This window comes from Lissotriton helveticus, chromosome 4_1 (genome assembly GCF_964261635.1).
Source record: "Lissotriton helveticus chromosome 4_1, aLisHel1.1, whole genome shotgun sequence".
NCBI lineage: Eukaryota > Metazoa > Chordata > Amphibia > Caudata > Salamandridae > Lissotriton > Lissotriton helveticus.
Genome location: NC_136063.1, coordinates 639494180 through 639513237, shown reverse-complemented (window position 1 = coordinate 639513237; position 19058 = coordinate 639494180). Strand labels below are relative to the sequence as shown.

The following is a 19058-nucleotide window of genomic DNA, read 5'->3' as shown; positions in this document are numbered from 1 at the left end:
CTAAAAAAACATTGACAAAGCCAATGCATCTCACCTAGGAGAAACCTGTTGGCTTTGCCAATGCTTGTTCTCTGAGTAGTGATTTTGAACGATGCACTATATTTTCCAAATTTCCTTATCATACTGGAATTGTGCTATTTGTTGGCAAGATTATTTAAACTAAAATAAGTTGGCCCACGAATATTGAGTTTGTCTCCGTGCTGGAGTAGATACAGCTAAATGCTTATTATACCAAATGATCTAGTGTGGTATAACAGTTGTATCTTATGAATGTTCTTGTTGGAATGTGAATAAGCTTTGTGTTGTGAGGTTAGAAGATGAGAATTGGACAGTTGGGGATTGGGTTGCAATGTGGTGGCTGAGGGATTATTTCTGGAGGACACTTGAATAAAGACTGTGGAAATATCAAATGGATCAGTGTATGTTTTCACATTGGCGAAGAGCTGCTTTTACAATCTGTGGAGGATCTATGCCTCAACACCTTCATCATTGTTATAACAGCCCTGGAACTCACAAAGAGTACAGCCCTGGAACTCACAAAGAGTAAAGCTACTGTCATCCGTCTATTTTTTAGTTTTAGACCTCTGGGTGAGCGATTGTTACCCTTACGGTTGGGCTTTGGTACAGTTGCTTCTGTGTATCATGAGAACAGCTGCTGCCTAGAGAAAATCTTATAACCCTACATAGGCCACCTCGGGCATGCATCTTCAGCTTGCGCATGTCCCTTGGACTTCATCAACAGAATCCTCATGCTTGAATTCTCCGTGCGCTGTCCTTGCTGCGCATCTGTTTGCAAATTTCAGCTTGGATGTGTCTCTTGGGACTGGCTGGTCAACAGTTTCTTCACACTCTCCTCACTGCATGTGTGTTGGTAAGTGGATCCTGTAGTAAGAGTGAGTCTCCTTTGTTCTCAGTGAGTTGACAGCAGGGTGTGCAAGTCCAGACTCATTTCCAGAGTATATTACATTTACGTACCAACGTGCTACAAGTGAACTTCTTTTATCTATTGGCTAGCGAGCTAAGTGCCCAAGCCAGGACTTGTATCCGGAGTGAAATACGTTTACATGTCAGTATACTACGTATCAGTCGCTGTTCCTGATTGGGCACAAGGAACAACAGAAAACTGTAGTATTTACTGAGTTCACCGATCAGCTTGTTCTTCTCAACTGCTTCTTTTGTATTGTAGCATATTTGCTCTCCAAGGAAACATCAATGTACTGGTTATGATTCTTGTTATAATTCTTGTGAGGAATGAGGATGAAGTGTGAGAAACTGTTATTCTGAGGCCCTTGCAACGTGGATATTTGGACTTAATTGTGTGTCCCACCTGCTTGTGATGTCATCTGAATGGACTTCATAAGGACTCTCCCAGTTTTTTTACATCCTTATTGTGAGTATCTCGTTTGCATCCTCTTAGTGTTATGCATTCAGTTTTCCTTTCCTCAGGTCCTCAAGGGTATATCTGGTACTATTTTGAGTTACGGGGAAGGGGAAGATGGTGGCCTCCATCTCGAGTACTATTTCTAGTATATACGAGGGTGTGAGGTACCTCTTTGACAGCAGAGAGAAAAATCTCCAGTCTTCTTCATTTTTGGGTTCTTGGAGCCAAGATGTCTTTAACCTTCTTCCAAAAATATATAAGGAAGCGGAAGGTCTAAATGAATCTGAGGTGTGTATTCACAAATTAGACATGCATTACCTACACAAAGTAAGCACTATTCTAGAGCCCTACCATTTTGTCAAGAAAGAACACAGACCTCATGAGTCTGTAGAGAACTATGTTACAGATTTACATAAGCTATCTTCTTTTTGTAAGTTTGAATGGGCATAGGAAGAAGGCCTTGGGATCAGTTAATTTTGAGCTGCAACATAGAGAAAGTTAGGGTGGAACTTTGGTCAGAATGATGATCCAAAGTTAGATAAAGTTATACATATTGCTAAGAAAATCAAAAACTCTCCTGCGTGTCTGGATGTGATTAAAAAAGGAAAATGGTAATTTATCTATGAAGAATGTTCATAGTGTTGCAAAGGGGAAGAGTCCTGAGGTGGTAAGTATTGTGAAGAAAAGGTTTGCTGGAAAGTGCTATAGATGTGGTGCTGTGGATCACATGGCTCATTAGAAGTATTGTTCTTCTTGGAAGGTCACATGTACGTTGTGTTGCATGAAAGGTCATTATGGGAAAAATCGAAGATCACAAAATAAGAAGAGTAACATGAAGGAGGTAGTGGTGAAAGATGACTGTGAAGTATGATGATCTTCAGTGTGTAGAGATAGTTCTACAGGTGCAAGATCAGAGTAATATTGTACCAATAGACAATGTGAATCAATGGGCTCAGAGTGAAAACGTTTGATTCAGGTGCATACATTTCACTTGTGCCTAAAGTGTTTTATGGTACAGCTGAAAGTGGGTCCCAGTAGGACAATTTTAAAGAGCCCATGCAATTAAATATCAATAGACATTAATACACTAGTATACCATAATTGTATAGTTCAATGTTATTTAATCACATTGAACAGCATGAGATGCTTATAAATCAGCAAATAGTTTCGAACACATTTTGAAAAATGTACTGAACAAATGCCCCACGTAAGGGGGAGAGGAGGAAAGGTGAAAAGGTAATGTGCATCAAGTGAAGGTTGTTAAAGTTAAAAGGAAAGATAGTGACATTATTTCTATCACACCATCATTTAAAATACAACCGGCTTGTCTTAGCCTCACACTTGAAGGATGTCAATTACATAGCCATATTTAGGAATAAGGAAAAAGCACTGTTGATCAAACTGGCATACAACAGTGACACAGTCGACGTTTCGTTCCCCAAAAAAGCAGCCTGCTTAGATCCTTACACCGGGGTCTTCCTCAGGACTGAGTGTGGGGCACCTGGGTAATTTAACAGACGAAGTTCTTAATATCTTGTGTATTGAACATTTAAAAAAACCAAAGCCGGAATATATCTAAAATTAAATTTATCCGTGTGCCACCCTCAACTGGATGGTGGAAATGTTGTTAGTGGGCCCATAGGCTCCTAGGTTCAGAGAGCGGATTGATGTCACCTAAAAAATATATAAGGTGAGGGCTATCAGGAAAAATCCCACGCAAATAAATTATGTAAAAATTCTTTGAAAACACAATCTATCCAACTTCCTTAAATTGATTGTAAAGGGTTCTTCCCTGGAAATCGCCTCATAAGACAGGAAAGTCAAATAGTATAATATTAATTTATGAATTTACATAGGCCCAAATGAACTCGAAGGTTCCAAATGGCTCTATGTGAATCTAAGAGAAACAACAAGAAAAAGGGGACCGAAGGTCAACCACCACTGAATATGTATGAAAATCTGTATAACATGCCTGTTAAACCAGAAAGGAGATCGTGTTTACCTCAAGATGAGAAACAAATTCCCAACTTCAGATTAGCCCACCGGGTGCTTACAATCTAAAAATAGACATGGAGAAAGCTGCTTGTAGCGACGTAAAGGAAACTCCAGATATTAGACCGTTAGCCTAAGGCGGTCAACCAACTAAACTGGTAGGTTATTTGCTTGGTGATTTGGCATACAAAGATCCCATCACAGCAGAAAGGATCTATATTTTCTAGAAGGGTGACCGCATCATCAGCTGGTTTCAGAGAGAGAGAGCAATGTGAATTCAACTGATGAGAGAGAGAGAGAGCAATGTGAATTTGGTGCTAAAATAAGTCATGATTTTTCAGATGTATTTTGTGATAAACTAGGATGTTTTTCAAATTATTCCCACAGCTAGTGTTGATTGAAAATTCCATTACAGTGATCTGTAAAGTAGAAGGAGTTCCCTTTTCCATGAGGCAATTAATGGTGGAGGAATTGGACAGGCTAAACTAAAAAAGGAAGGGATCATTGAGAAAGGGGAGGGTACTGAGTGGGATGCTGCCGTTGTGTTGGAATGCAAAACATTTGCGGTTGTAAGATTGAGTGTTGACCTGAGAGGTTTGAATATATCAGGGGTTGTGCATAGACCTCCGGTACCTAACGTAATGGAGATATTATCCCAACTGAAAGATGCTGTTGCATTTTCAACCTTGGATCTCAGGTCAGCTTATCACTAGATTAGGCTTGATAGTCAATCCATGGATTTGACTGCTTTTATCACTCCTGTTGGAGTGTTTAGATTCATGTGGATGCCGTTTGGACTGATTTGTGCAGCATCAGCTTTTTGGAGGGCCATGAAGGGCATGTTAGATAGTATTTCCAGTGTGCATATGGACAACTGATATGGTGCTTCACAGGATGAACATGACTATCGGTTCAGGTGTATTTTGGAAAGACTTAGGAATAGAGGTCTCATGCTTAATGATTCCAAATGTAAGCTTAATTGTAAATACATAGTTTAATTTAGGTCACAGATTAACTAGAGAGGGTGTGAAACCCATTGAGGATTTAGTGGGAACTATTACCATATTGCTGTCATGTAGTTCCTATATACCATAAACAGGATCTGCGCATTTGGATAACATAAACTGTGGGATTGGTGGCAAACTGATTCCGTGCACCCCCACCGGATACGTTAGCCTGTCTGTATTAGCTAGCTCACAGTGCCACTATAATCTCCTCTTACCAAGGAGAGAATAGATTCTGGCAACCTCAGAACATGACAACCCTGATCCCTCAAAATCGTGGAAACCATATACTACCTTTCGCTCAGTCACTCGTGCTCACTTAGTTTGTCTCAGAGATACACAGAATAAACATACTGGGCATCTCAATAAGAATTTATTGAACAGTTGTTATTCTAGCGTAGAATAGATGAGCTTAAACAACCATTATACAATTTCAGAGATATATGATTAGCAGTACTACGAAAGTAAAGGGATGGTGTAGTTCTACCATTTTGCAGTAATCATGAATGTATATACAAGGACATAGAATACATGATCGAAAGTGCGTACTCCTACGATGCCTCCCGAACTAGATGTACCTAGCATCTGTGTAGGTGTTATGCCAAGAATCCCTCTAGGATCTAGTCAACAACATTACCTGAGAATGAGAGAATATGGGACCCTGTCCTGGTCTCGAGGTGGACACCCCGCGAAGGATGTTAGACCACTGCTAGCTGGAGCATAAAGATGCAGGAACCTCAGCGTCTCTGGTCAGTGTGTCAGCCGGGAAATCACGATCTCCTTTCCCTTTCTAAAGTAAGGCATGAGGTATATATACCCACAGGTCTCCCCAGGGGTCCTGCCTTGCTATGTTACTGTGTTGGCCTAGAGGATGACGTCGGACCTGAACTTTATACAGAGGCATTATACAGGAGATGGTAGTCCTGCTGTGCTTCCAAGAAACCTCATGCATAATGTATGAGATTCGAACTAGGAAAAAGCCGCCTTCTAAATGCAGTGTTGCATCTAGGTAAAAGGTCAGTTCCTAAGAACTGTTATGTATGTAATGTAGGGAAGAATATAGGTGAAAGGTTGTGATGTTACCTGCGCCTATATAAGGCACCTATATGGAATATAATATTGCCTGTACCTGAAAGTGAAGATGAGTTAGTCAAATCTCTTCGGATGGCGAAATATTATAGCACGTTTGCTTCTCCATTTGTTACTCTATTTGCTAGTTTCAGATGTAATATGAGGAAATTATTAAAGAAGAGTGTTAATTTTTCTTCATCATTGCATTGTGATTTACAGTTCCAGGATACTAAAAAATTCTTGTCAAACACTCCATCTTTACAGAGTTTTAGCACTACAGAGAAATCCATTCTGGTAACAGATGCCAGCTTTAAAGGGCTTGGAGCGGTTCTAAGGCAAGGTGAAGGCAATAGTGAGACTGCAATAATCTTCATTTCAATATGTATACCAGTTCCAGAACATAGATATTCAGTTATAGACACAGAAGCACTGTAGATTTTGAGCTATAAAAAAATTAAGAAATGTTTGTGGGGTACCAGCTATGTGGTTGAAACAGATCACAAGCCTTTTAAAGATGTTTTTGGCAAGAAAGGGCTGAGTGCTATTTCTAGTAGAATTTGCAAATAGGTGATTTCTCTCCAGGAGCTCGATTTTCATATTGACTGCATTCTAGTCAGGGGTGGAGAGATTAGTGTGACAGACATCCTTTCAAGATTAGTCTATTCTGAAACACTCGTGGATGAGACCCTAATGGAGGATGTTGGAGATTTAGAGGATTAAAATGTCTGTGAGATCATTATGTTGACTGTGATGTAACCTTGCAGGATCCTGCTAAGCTTATTAACTGTGGTTGAAGAACCACACAGGATATAGGTCCAGAGTGTAAAAAATTTTGAGAGGTTACAACTGAGCTGTCGGTGCTACTGGGTGTGAAGGGTGTTGAAGAAACGTTCCAGTTTTTTAAAATGATTTCTCAAGTAAGAAGTAAATTGAGTTCAATATATGTTGTAATTGCCTATAGTGCTTCTGACATTGCAGTATTCTGATCCAACATAGGTGGATATGATGCACTGTTCCTTGTTTTAAAGCTGGGATAGCCACATTTGGCACTGTAGCACTAAAGACTAGCTTCAGTGTCTACCCCAACCACCTCATCATCCGTATTTCGTCTGGAATCCTGAAGATGGTTAATCTTGCGCAATCCTCTACTTCTTACCAGTTCATTAGGAAGAGCGGTACTTAATTTGAGTTGGTGTTTGCCGGTAGGGGCACTGCCACTAATGTTTGGGGACCAGCCCTAATTATTCCTCTTTGGACATTCCTGAGAGCAAGAGAATGAAAAAACACAAAGTCAATGAAGGAGGAAGAGAAAGACAGAAAGATTGTCAGAAAGGGAGAAAGATGGAACTGACAAAAGTGTGATAAAAAGGCAGAGAGTGGCTGGTAGTGGATTGAAGAATCCTGTGTGGTTCCAAGACTAGCAATGGTATTTGGTGTGCTGACACTTAAAAGCACTGGCTGTGGGCTTCTAAGTAAAGGGTTGGGCACTGGCTCTCATTCTTTTACAAACTAGGCACTGATGAAAAATATAGTGTATGTCAAAAGTACCCTAAAGAGTGGAACTCAAAAGGAGGCTCAGACTGAAATCTTCTTTGAGGCCCTCAACAGTATTTTTCGGTCAGTGGTATGTTTTTTGTTCGCCATCGACGTACTAATGGCCGGTAGTGACATCATCGGGTCTTCTTCTTCTCCACCAGCAGGCAGTCTCTCTGCTTGGAAAGACGGTGTGGGATCTGAATCAGAAAGTGATCTATTATTACCACCTACCCAACACCTCTATGATAGTAGTAAAACATAGATGGGGGTAAGAAAAAACAAAAAGCATATGTGTAGAGGAACATTTTAGGTGTCCCTCACATCAAACATATACTGTTGGTCTACCTGTTTCAGCCATACTTGTGCCTCAGCTGGTCGCCGGCTTTCTTCAGGACCAATGGGATAAGTGGATCCCTTTGCTGTGCCAGGTAAGACACTATCCCCTGGTTATAACTCTGTTACAACTGTTCACTTTTTGTAAGTGAAGGAAAAAGCATTAATCTTTACCTAATTGAGCCCCATAGGTTGCAGGGGGGAGGTGGGTTATCTGCCCTTCTTGCGGCTCAACGACTCTGTACCAAATGGTGTCCCTCTCAACCTCATACGATATTTGGTCCCACTCTTCATGATACGTTTGATAGATACTTCATTTGAAAGCAGAGTAGGAAATTGTTGTTCATAACTTCTCCCTCCCTGTGTTTGATATTGTTTTTTTTTAAACTTTATTTTTATTGCAAAGTTATATAGCATTATCATCACAGCACAGAGAAATACCTACAACCCTGAGGCCGGCTTGCAGCATGTGGTAAAGATAAGCAGAGCAGAGACCTTGTAGCCTTGTCCGGTTGCAGAGACGGCTTCAATCAGCAGGATGATCAATCGCGTGGAACGAATGTAATTTACAATGAAAATACAATTTGCTTTTTATATTTTTTGTTTCTGTGTCCATTTTAAACTTAAACCAAAAAAAATAGAACAAGATAAAACTGCACACATGAATCAGTACGGTAATGGGTTACTCTTAGCATGTTATCTAGCATCGAAGGTGTCCTGTAAGGGACCAATTGTGCGAACCTCTCAAAGTCACATCCCATCCGCGCCTCCCTCCTCCCTCAATTCCCACCGCTACGTGGTCAACCCCTCCCAGTGCATGTAGAGTGTCCGCCACTGGTCTCGACCCCTAATCAGTATCCCCCTCGTCATCAGAACCTTCAAGGTTCTCACCTGCCAATGGCTCACAGATATCTCCCCTGTATGAGTTCCACGGTTTCCAAACCCCATTCCATTTGCGCGGGTTATTTCTCAGTTTATAGACTGCCCTTTCTGTCAACATAAGCATATCCATGTTCTTGATCCACTGTGCCAGCGTGGGGAGATCCGCCGTCCCCCATTTCTGTGCGATATCCCGTTTGGCCGTGATAAGTCCTATCGTGGTCCACGCCCTCTCATAGAAAGTAAGATCTGTAGGCCCCCATATATTCAGTAAACATAACCTTGGGTCCAGTGTAAGTGAGGTGTGGAGTGTTTGTGCGATAGTGCGTAGTATCCGCTGCCAAAAACCAACAATGCGTGGGCATTCCCAAAGCGTGTGTAGGAACGTGCCCTCGTCCCCGCAGCCTCTAAGACAGTACGGATGATCCGCTCTCTGCAGCTTGTGTAGCGTTGTGCGGGTGTAGTAAATCCTATGTAAAATTTTAAGTTGTACCAAGCGGAATTTAGATGATATACCCGCCTCACGTGGAGACGCCATGGCTGCGTTCCAGTCGGACTCGTCTAGGTCTCCGACGTCGGTCATCCATTTGTCTTTTAGCTTCTGCAGAGGGTCAGGTACATTGTTGAGTATTTTACGATATGTTAATGAGGTTGCGCCTTCCTGCATGAAATCTGTGAGCAGACGGTCCTCTAGTGGGGAAGATTCAGGTGGAGATGTATCTGGTGGGACTGCCGCCTGTAGGGCGTGTCTAATCTGTATGTATCTATATAGCTCGCTATCCCTCAGTTCGTACTGTTCTTGAAGGGTCGCGAACGAGATCACTCCCTCCCCAGTCCACATATCACCCACGGTCGATATCCCAATGTTGTCCCACTGAGTGAAGCCCTTAGTGCGCCGTAGATGACCCAGCGCTTTGGTGTCCCACAGAGGCGTGAGCTTTGTGATGGTCCCTCCCCATTTCAACTTCGCTTGTGCCTTATACCACAGTTGAACGGTGTGTTTAGTGGGCCCTATGAGTTTCGCAGCAATGCCCCGGTGGTACAGAGGTGCCAGTAAGCTATTTGTACCCAGTTGTACCCTGTCTGCTTTGAATGCTGGGTCCTCCTGCGGGGCGTGCAGCCACTGGTTTAGGATCTTAAGTTGGGCCGCCCAATAATAGAATTGCATATTGGGCAGTGCAATGCCTCCATCATACCAGCCCCTATTCAGCTTTGCGTGCGAAATCCGGGCTGGCCGGTTTCCCCAGAGCAGACTCGAGATCTGCGCTGTCACTTTCTGTAGGAAACCGGCAGGTATCATATGTGGGGCATTTTCAAGGACGTATAAAAAACGCGGCAGGGCCATCATTTTAAATAACGCTGCCCTGCCCAGGAATGTCAGTGGGAGTTCTTTCCAGTGTTGCACATCGCTACGGAGCCGGGACAAGGGAGGCAACAAGTTGAGCCGTGCGAACTCCGTTGCATCTCGAGTGATGTGAATTCCCAGATATTTGAAGGAAGAGGGAGCCACCTCCAGCGGACAGGAGTCTGGCAGCGGCGGGAGTGGCCCCTTGAGCTCAAAAAGTATCGACTTCGCCCAATTGATAGTATAACCTGATACTCGCCCATGTGAGTTGCAAATTGCTAGGAGGTTGGGCAGACTATTTTCTAGGTCTGTGAGGTATAGTAACATATTGTCCGCATAAAGGGACACTGTCTTCCCATTGTGAATCCCATCGTATCCCCCTCAGAAGTTGCGTAGTACGGATAGTGACTGCCAGCGGTTCTAAGACCAGAGCAAAAAGGAGGGGTGAGAGTGGGCATCCCTGTCGTGTACCACGTCCTAAACAGATGGTCCGAGAAATGTGGCCATTCGCTACTACCCTGGCCATAGGATCCTTATAAAGCATCCTTATCCAGGAAATAAAGACGGGGCCAAAGCCCATCCGTGCCAGCACCGCGAAGAGGTAGCTCCACTCCACCAAATCGAACGCCATTTTGGCGTCCAGCGATAGTATCGCTGCCGATTCTTGCAACATTGAGAGTCGTGCCACAACTCCGTGTACCCTGCGAAGGTTAAGGGCCGTGCTTCTATGTGGCATGAAGCCGGACTGATCTGGGTGAATCAGCTGACTTAAAGCATGGCATAAGTCTGTTCGCCAGCACTTTCGCTATTATTTTGGCCTCCGGGTTCAAGAGGGAAATAGGCCTGTATGATTTACAGTCGTTGGGCGGCTTACCCGGTTTCGGGATATCGACGATAGTCGCCATCCGTTGGTCTGCGGGCAAAATGCCCTTCGACCTACACTCTTCATACATGTGAAGAAGGGGTGTACTCAGGGACTCAGACATGGTTTTAAACCATTCAATGGGCACCCCATTGGGGCCCAGAGCCTTACCCGAGTAGAGGGAGTCAATGGCCGATTGAATTTCGTCAATTGTTAAGGGGGCATCGATATCCTTCGCCGCCTCACTCGTCAAGGACGGGAGAGGCACATGTTCGAGGGAGTCTCGGGCCTCGTCTTCTGTCACCACTATCGTTGGAGTGTATACTTCTTGGAAGTGATCAGCCAGGGCTTCTACGATATCTTCCGGCCGGGTGTGTACGTTGCCATAAGAGTCCGTAATTTGTAGTATGTTTCTACCCCCCCTTGTGTCCTGTCCAGCCATGCCAGGAGTTTACTAGCTTTATCCCCTATGTCATAGACTCTGTGTTTGGTCGCGGCTATGTCCGCCATCGTCACACGCCTCAAGTGATCCTTGAGGCGGCGCTGGTGCATCTGTAGGTCATGAAGTGTGTCTTCCGATGGGTCTGCCATATGGGCAGTGTTGGCCCTCTCGAGGCCCAACTCCAATTCCAATGCCTCCTTCCTGTGTGCTTTTTTGTGATTCGTTATCGCTGCACTAGCTTGACCCCTGAACACCGTTTTGTAGGCTTCCCACAATATTGAGGGGGAGTCCACCGAGGACTGGTTCTCTTCAAAGTAAAGCCGGGTTGCTTTCTTCAGGTCTTTACAGACCCGTGGAGCTTTGAGATACCCCGGAAAGATCGGATACACTCTCTTGCGTTTGGCGCCTGCACTAGTTACGGTCAGAGTGACTGGCGAGTGATCCGAGATCCCTCCCGGCTGTATCGTCGCCTCGCTAATGCTGAGGAGACCGTTACTCAATGTGAAAAAGTAATCTATCCTTGAAAGACTATTGTGGGTCGCTGAGTAATAGGAGTATTGTTGCTGATCTGGGTGTAGTGCACACCATACATCCACCAAACCGTGTGCTTCTAGAAAGTTCTGTAGCTTGCTAGGGCCAGCTGCCTGTGGACGCGTGGGGAACCGATCGAGGGTGTCTGTGAGTGTCATGTTAAAGTCTCCGCCCACAAGCAAGTCCCCTTCAGGGAGTTCCAACAGGAATTTGCCGAGGTCCGACAGGGCCACTGATTGTAACGCCGGCGGAATATAAACGGAGACCACATTTAGCAGTCTACCCTCCCATTGACCATGTACTGCCGCGAAGCGGCCCTGATCATCTATTTTTGTGGATTTCACTATGTATTGGGAGGATTTCCTCAGCAATATGCCTGTGCCCCGAGACCCTGAGGTAAAATCAGCGTGTGCTATCATACGGTATCCCCTCCTATCCAATGCCCGTGTGGCCGCCCCCAACAAGTGTGTCTCCTGTAAGAGAATCAGGGCGGGTCCCCGCCTCTTAATGCCTTGCAGTACCAGGCCCCTCTTGATCTTGTCGCCCAATCCCCTAACGTTCCAGGACATGATTTGCAGCGGGGTTGGTGTGGTGTGGTTATCAATCCTGGCCATAGGAAGAGTTGGTGGGTGGGCCCGGGGGAGCCCGTTGGATACACTCCCTTACCATTGTAACGGAGGGAGCACTATAGACCGCGAGGCCTCCGCACCATGAGTGAGGTGGTGTGTGGAGACGAGTGTGAGGCAGATGTGACTTCTCCCAACCTCCCGCCATTTGACTGTCCCATTGACATGCGACGCCTCCCATGTGTTGAGTCATACCCATGAACATGTGTGTGTACAGAACTAAAACACGCAGGACCAAGTGGTCCCAAACTTTAACCATTCTTGTACCTCCACCCACCCCCCTCCCTGCCCCCCTGCTACACAGACTCCAAACTGCCCGCCCCCCCCAACTGAGCAGAGTGCATATCCCAACCCCAGAACAGTGTACTTGCGCGTTGGGGTGAGGGACTCTCCGCTGCCAGCGGTCTCTCAGTCACACCCTCGGAGGTCCATCACCCAGTGTCCAATGGCGGGAAGAGCGTATGCAGCACCATAAGTCTAATAAAATATAGAAGTCAGGAGATTATTGTTCCTCATTTTCTTCTAGTCCGCCTTCTGCCCCCAGGGACGCGCCGCTTTCTGTGTCCCCTCCCACCATCTGGGAGTCCGGATGTTTTCCCGCATTGTGGCCCTTTGGTGATCGGTTAGTTCGTCGAAGGTGGCGGCCCGGTCTCCACCCCTCCAGCGATTCCCGCATCGCCTCTGGGTTGTCAAAGAACCAAGTTTTGTTTTCTGCTACTACCCTAAGCCTCGCAGGGAAGAGCATGGAGTACGGTAGTTCTCGGGACCTCAGTTCCTTTTTTACCTCAAAGAAGGTTCGTCGCCTGCGTGCGACGTCCGCCGTATAGTCGGGGAAGAAGGCAACGGTAGAGTTCTGAAGTTTAACAGGAGGGGATGTCCTAGCTGCCTGTAAGACGGCGTCGCGGAAATTGAACAGGCGGGCCACAATGGGCCGTGGGGCTGCCCCCGGCTTCGGTTGACCTCCCGGCACGCGGTGGGCCCTTTCCACGGAGAAAAAGGTGGACAATCCTTTCGGTTGAAGTTCGCCCGTGATTAAGCTCTCCACAAACAGGTCCATTGCTCTTGTGCCCTCCGACTCCGGCACGCCAATAATACGGATGTTGTTCCGCCTAGAACGCCCTTCCTGCTCATCAAGCTTCCCACGCAGCAGTTTGTTGTCCTGCGCCAGCTTTCCCATTGCCTGTTGAAGTTCTGAGACATCTTCCACTAGGGATTTTGTGACCACCTCCATGTCCTTGACCTTCTCCGACATTTTGTGGAGGTCGGCTCTAAGCAAAGTGACATCCGCAGAGATTGACCCCACCATCGTCTGTAGCAGGGCCAGTGCATGCATCACGTCTTCCAACGTCGCCCTCTTACCTCCCGGGATATCTGCAGTTTTGCCCCCCGTTTCTTTCCCCGTCACTGGGGAGGTGGATGATTTGTCGGACGTGTATCGTTCCATGCGGGTCTGTGTGGCACCGCCCTTAGATCCTTTCCCTGCCATGCCTGTAGGTTTCGTGCTTTTCGGGCCTCTCAGCTCCAGTTTGTCCGGAGTGTCCCACCCACGTCGGCCACAGAATGTTGGTAGACTCTTTCACGCGGGAGCCCGGCCAGGGCGTCTTCCAAGCGTCCGCCGATATGAACCGGTTGTCTCTCCCCGTGCACTCGGGGGATCGTATTGGGGCCCTGAACCGGGTGAAGACTTTTGCTAGGCACAAGCCCTCGAATCAGGCACCCATAGGGTGTTCCGCAGGGTGAAGTATGCCGATGGTCAACAAGTGTGCGGCGACGTCCCTGGCCCAGAAGATGGCGGCCGCCCCTCACCTTCCTTGGCTCCCCCTCAGTCGTGGCCGCCGGTCGGCGTTCGTGCCGGAAGCACCGAGCATAGTGCAACCGGTCAGTCACCTCTCTCCGGACCGTAGGCGGCGCTCAGTCTGGCTGTGCCACTTTCGGGTTGTCGGCCGGCCTACCCGGCTTGCGGGCACTTCCGGTCCTGGTCTCCCAGATCAGCTGCACTTCCTGCCGGGCCACTCGTCCAAGGAAGGTCCCGGTTCAAGCGATCGAGGCAGGCCAAGCCGTAGCTGCGACGTAACTCGGTCCCCGGGCTCCGGATTGGAACGCCGCTTCTCGCTACTTGCTCCGCCCGGTCCTGGGTTCCGATACCCTCCTGTAGGGCTTAAAAAGTGTGGCGGATTATGGGTCGGATAGTCGAAGAGGCCGCTTCAGCTGCGGAGCTCGTCCCTTATGCTGCCGCCATGATCGGCTGCTAGCCACGCCCCCCGTGTTTGATATTGTTGATCGAAGAGTGTAGTGTAGCCATTGATGAGGGGGAGGAGTTTGATGGTGCAGATGGAGTGGGTAGGACACTAGGCAACGCTTTCTCTTGGAGCATTGCAGCAGCTGATAGACCATCACACGTGTCAGTCAGCATGTCATGGTCATGGTCAACATGTCTGCATCCCCTCTGCTTGCCACTTCTTCATCGTTTACACTGATGAACATTTGCAGATTAATTGGGTGCTCTGTGAACAGTTGTTCTGGGAGCAGGGACGTGACCACGGGAGATTACTTTTGTGGTGTGTTATTAGAAAACTGGCCTGTAAAGAAGTTGGTAATAGGAGGGGTAAGAGAATGTAGAAATTGATCAATCCTCTTTTTTTGTGCATGCAAATGGGTCATCTGATGCCAGCAGTATTTGACATGGTTGATCATGATATATTACTCGTTCACTTGTAGGACATTGGTTTTATTGGTTTAGTAGTTTCCTGTTTCAGATTTTAAAAAACCATCTAATTGCTATCAGTCGTTTTCTCCCCATCCTTACACTCTGAAACCTCAACTGTGTCCTTTGGCTTTCCATGGAGTTCCTCAATTTCACCTAGTCCTTTTAAATATTTAGGTGAGGGCTCTGCCAGTTTCCAAAATTGCAAATATTTAGGTATACATGTATGTATTGCATTACAGTATTTTTAAAGCATTTACCACCCCATGTAGGGCGCTGAATGCTTGTGTGGATGACATCCAAATTTTACTAAAAGTTGGGCAAATGCTGGGGTCTAAGCTCGGTCATTCCGACATAGCTTGCAAGATACCACATACTTGAAGCCCTTTGATCGGATCAAAATTAATTCAGCAATTATCACTGTCTGTTGCACTCATGCCACTGGGGTCCACAACGTAGGTTTTAAGTTCAGTTCTATGCTTACTTTGGTGTCACAGATACACAGTAATTTATTCATGTTTTTCAGCTCAGACGTTTTAAGATCATATTAGACAAGTGGGTTTAGCAATGGTTTGTTTTTCACTATGCCTTGAATTTCGGTGCTTCAAATGCATTATTAGCCACACTCAAGGTTAGAAAGCTTATCTTTTATTGAATTTTATATGTTTTGGATCTGTGAGATATTTTTAGGTCTGCTAATTTCCAGATGAGGCTACAAGGCTTCAAAATATTCTTGTTAAATTCTTTATATGGGACCCCCTCTTAGTCCTATTTAGAAATGCTTAATGAAATATTTATATTTCTGAACTTTTCCCTTAGAAGGCCTTGATAGTGTAAAGTAGTCTAATGTAATTTTAGTTGTTCCTATAGATAGATTGCATATTAAAGATCGGGGGCATGTAGAAGCCATACTATACAATATGGGGATTATAGAAAATGACTTACTACTTTATTTTATCTAGCTAGCACTGGCCAGATTATGTGAAGATGAGAAGAAACGACAGCCAACCCACCATGACATGCCAATTGTGGTGGATGTTCACGCTGGGCATCCTGTTCACAGGTAAAAGTAACATAATGCTTTTGTTTTCCCTGCCGGAGTGGTTCCTGTTTTCTATTTCTGTTGATTTATTATTAATTTCACTTTTGTAGTGGTACATGTGTTATGTTTGTTATTTTATGTTATCTAGTACTAGCACATAAAAATCCAAAATAACTACAGGCAGACCTGTATGTTTATTTTATAGAGATATTTGGTTCTAGTATAATGTGGGAGGAGTTGGGTAATGTGTCAAAGGTCCTGATGAATGGTCTGGGCATGTCCCTTGAAGCATGGCACTGCTAATCCGTGTGCTCATCTTTTTAAGGCATGTGTGCTCATGTTTATAGGGCATGCAAGAGAGAGAAAGAGAGAGTGATCACGCTTACTGCAGTTTTATTTTACTTGAAAAGTTGTTGAGTTCTTGTCTGGAAGATACATGTTTGTGATTCACTTGTTTCATTGTTGATGAGTGTTTCCTTGTAACTGTTTTGGTGGCGCAAAACTGCCAAATCGGATTTGCTGTTGTGTAAGCAGTTTGGGAGAGGTATTTGCTGCCACTGACTTTGTTTGTTTGGGACACTTAGCACCTCGCCGGACCCGCTTCGCGGGTCCCGCAGCGTGCCATCGCCATCTGGAGCAGCTGATAGAGAGGGGCTGCCCTCGGGAAGGACTAGGGGGCGTGTAGAATCGCCGGCAGGGCTGCGAGCTTTGAGGCAGGGACTCCAGCAACCAGGAGTCCCTGCGAGCCCCATTGACCACACCTGGGCTGCTCTCCCTGCTGGCCCCGCCCCCCCGCCCACGGAGTGAAAAGCGGGCTTCGTGTTGTTTCCTGCGGGACCCTGCCAAATCGGATTTGCTGTTGTGTAAGCAGTTTGGGAGAGGTATTTGCTGCCACTGACTTTCTGTTTGTTCGGGACACTTAGCACCTCGCCGGACCCGCTTCGCGGGTCCCGCAGCATGCCATCGCCATCTGGAGCAGCTGATAGAGAGGGGCTGTCCTCGGGAAGGACTAGGGGGCGTGTAGAATCACCGGCAGGGCTGCGAGCTTTGAGGCAGGGACTCCAGCAACCAGGAGTCCCTGCGAGCCCCATTGACCACACCTGGGCTGCTCTCCCTGCTGGCCCCGCCCCCCCGCCCACGGAGTGAAAAGCGGGCTTCGTGTTGTTTCCTGCGGGACCCTGCCCAATCGGATTTGCTGTTGTGTAAGCAGTTTGGGAGAGGTATTTGCTGCCACTGACTTTCTGTTTGTTCGGGACACTTAGCACCTCGCCGGACCCGCTTCGCGGGTCCCGCAGCATGCCATCGCCATCTGGAGCAGCTGATAGAGAGGGGCTGCCCTCGGGAAGGACTAGGGGGCGTGTAGAATCGCCGGCAGGGCTGCGAGCTTTGAGGCAGGGACTCCAGCAACCAGGAGTCCCTGCGAGCCCCATTGACCACACCTGGGCTGCTCTCCCTGCTGGCCCCGCCCACCCGCCCATTATTTTTCCACACTGCTTCATAGGGAGGTTCCTTGGACGCTGCGCAGGAGCGCGCGCGGGAGAAGCCCGGGACAAGGGCGGGACCGTCTGTGGCCGTCCGTGGTCGGGCGAGGTTGGGTTGGGCCATACCCTTTGGCTTTTTCTTTCTTACTGGTCGACATTTTGTTATTGATATTGTATTGTCCCTGGGGTTACTGTTAAGCCCGCTGTCTTAACTCACCGATTGTTGTAGTGGGGCTTTTCCCCTTTTATTTCCTATTGTACCTTGTTAGTATTTCCCAAGCATTTTTCCAGTATGCCGCTACGCTCTGGTAAGGATCGCTCAGTAGTGCTACAGACCTCTAAGGGGGTGGTCTCAGGCCCACTGGACGCTTTCTTAACTAAAGCAACGGGAATACTAGAGAAGGAGATAGCCTTTGTTGAGAAAAGGCTATCCGTAGACTTAATTAGTGGGAAACGATCCTCTCTTGGGCATATAGCTTCCGTGACAAGTCCCTTACCCACTTTATCCCCCCCAACCATTAATACAAGTATAGTCCTTGTCTCAACGGATATACACAGTGACTTAGCTGGTCCTTCCTCCCCTCCAAATGCCACTACTGATTCCAATGATGCTGATATATCAGAAGGTGAGGGGGGAAATAGTGCGCTATCGGCTAGTCCGTCTCTATTAATCTCTTCATCTGAAGAAGAGGCTACAGAGACAAGTTTTACTGGCAAAAGGAAGCGCAACAAGGGACGTCAGAAAGGGGGACCGTCTAAGGTTCTAAAAATTTCTTGCCCATCATTACCTGCAAGTAATACTTGTTTACTACCTGGAGACTTGTTACTACCCCAATCACTTAGTAGTCTAGAAACCACCCCTCTTGGGGCTCCAGGTACGGGCATAGTTAATATGAGTAATTGTGACATCGACTTACTGACACGTATGGAGGTTCTATTTAAGACACTCCTGTTGCCAGTACTCGAGAGAACAAGACTCATGAGCCTTAAAATTGACAGTTTAGAGTCCCTTTTAACAGCTAACTCAATCCTTCTTAAAAAACTGGTACAGGAACAGGCTGTTCAATTGGCCTCTATGTCCTCTAAAAGCAACCTAAAGCCCCAGGGGAATGATCTCCCAGCATCCAAGATTTATGCAGCTGGTGGACCATCTAATATTAGTTCCAAACAACCGGTTCCAAAGGATAGGAATCCTAAATCGTCTGGTACTTCCAATCAACCTTCGACCCCGGCTGTCCACCCTTCCATTCCCAAAAAGGCTAGCAGCAAATCTAATGGTGTGCCACAGCCTGGCACCTCTAAGCCTATGTTTCATGCTCAGGCCCAGACTGTGGTGGCAGCTAAATTTAATGCTCCCACTGACCATGCAGCTAGTTCTAGCTCTAGTTCCAGCTCTACTGCTGGGCGGACTCACCCCCTCAGGAATGTCTCTAGAAGGATACCCCCTCCAGCGGACTTGCCAATTGAAGCTACGCCATATACCATAGTTCTGACAGGCGTTGCACCTCTCAGGGATGGCCAATCTGAGTCACATGGTGACCTACTGAACAAGGTAGCTTTTTGGCTACATAAAAATCGTCCCCTCCCACCCAACTCCTCCACTAAGATTTTGACTGTTCGGAGAGTTGATTGGGTGGGTTATTGCACCAAGGACCTGGATGGTGATTGCATTTTAATTAATTTTCGTGATCCTTGGGTGGTCGAGTATATATGTAGGGAGGCTAGGTTTGGAAGGCTGGGGGATGTTCAATCTTTAAGCTTGAACTACTTCTACCCCAAAAGGAATGGCGTCCCCCCCCCTAACACCCTACCGTTATTTAGACCAGTGG

General features: G+C 46.6%; 1 protein-coding gene across 1 annotated transcript in view; it reads left to right on the top strand.

The window, feature by feature from the left end:
• Positions 1-19058, top strand: part of UBXN2B (UBX domain protein 2B) — a 331727-nt gene that overhangs the window by 34979 nt on the left and 277690 nt on the right. Inside the window, exon 2 of the mRNA XM_078687273.1 lies at positions 15669-15769. Within this exon, the coding sequence (XP_078543399.1) occupies positions 15669-15769 (101 nt within the window). The remainder of the gene's footprint in view (positions 1-15668; positions 15770-19058) is intronic.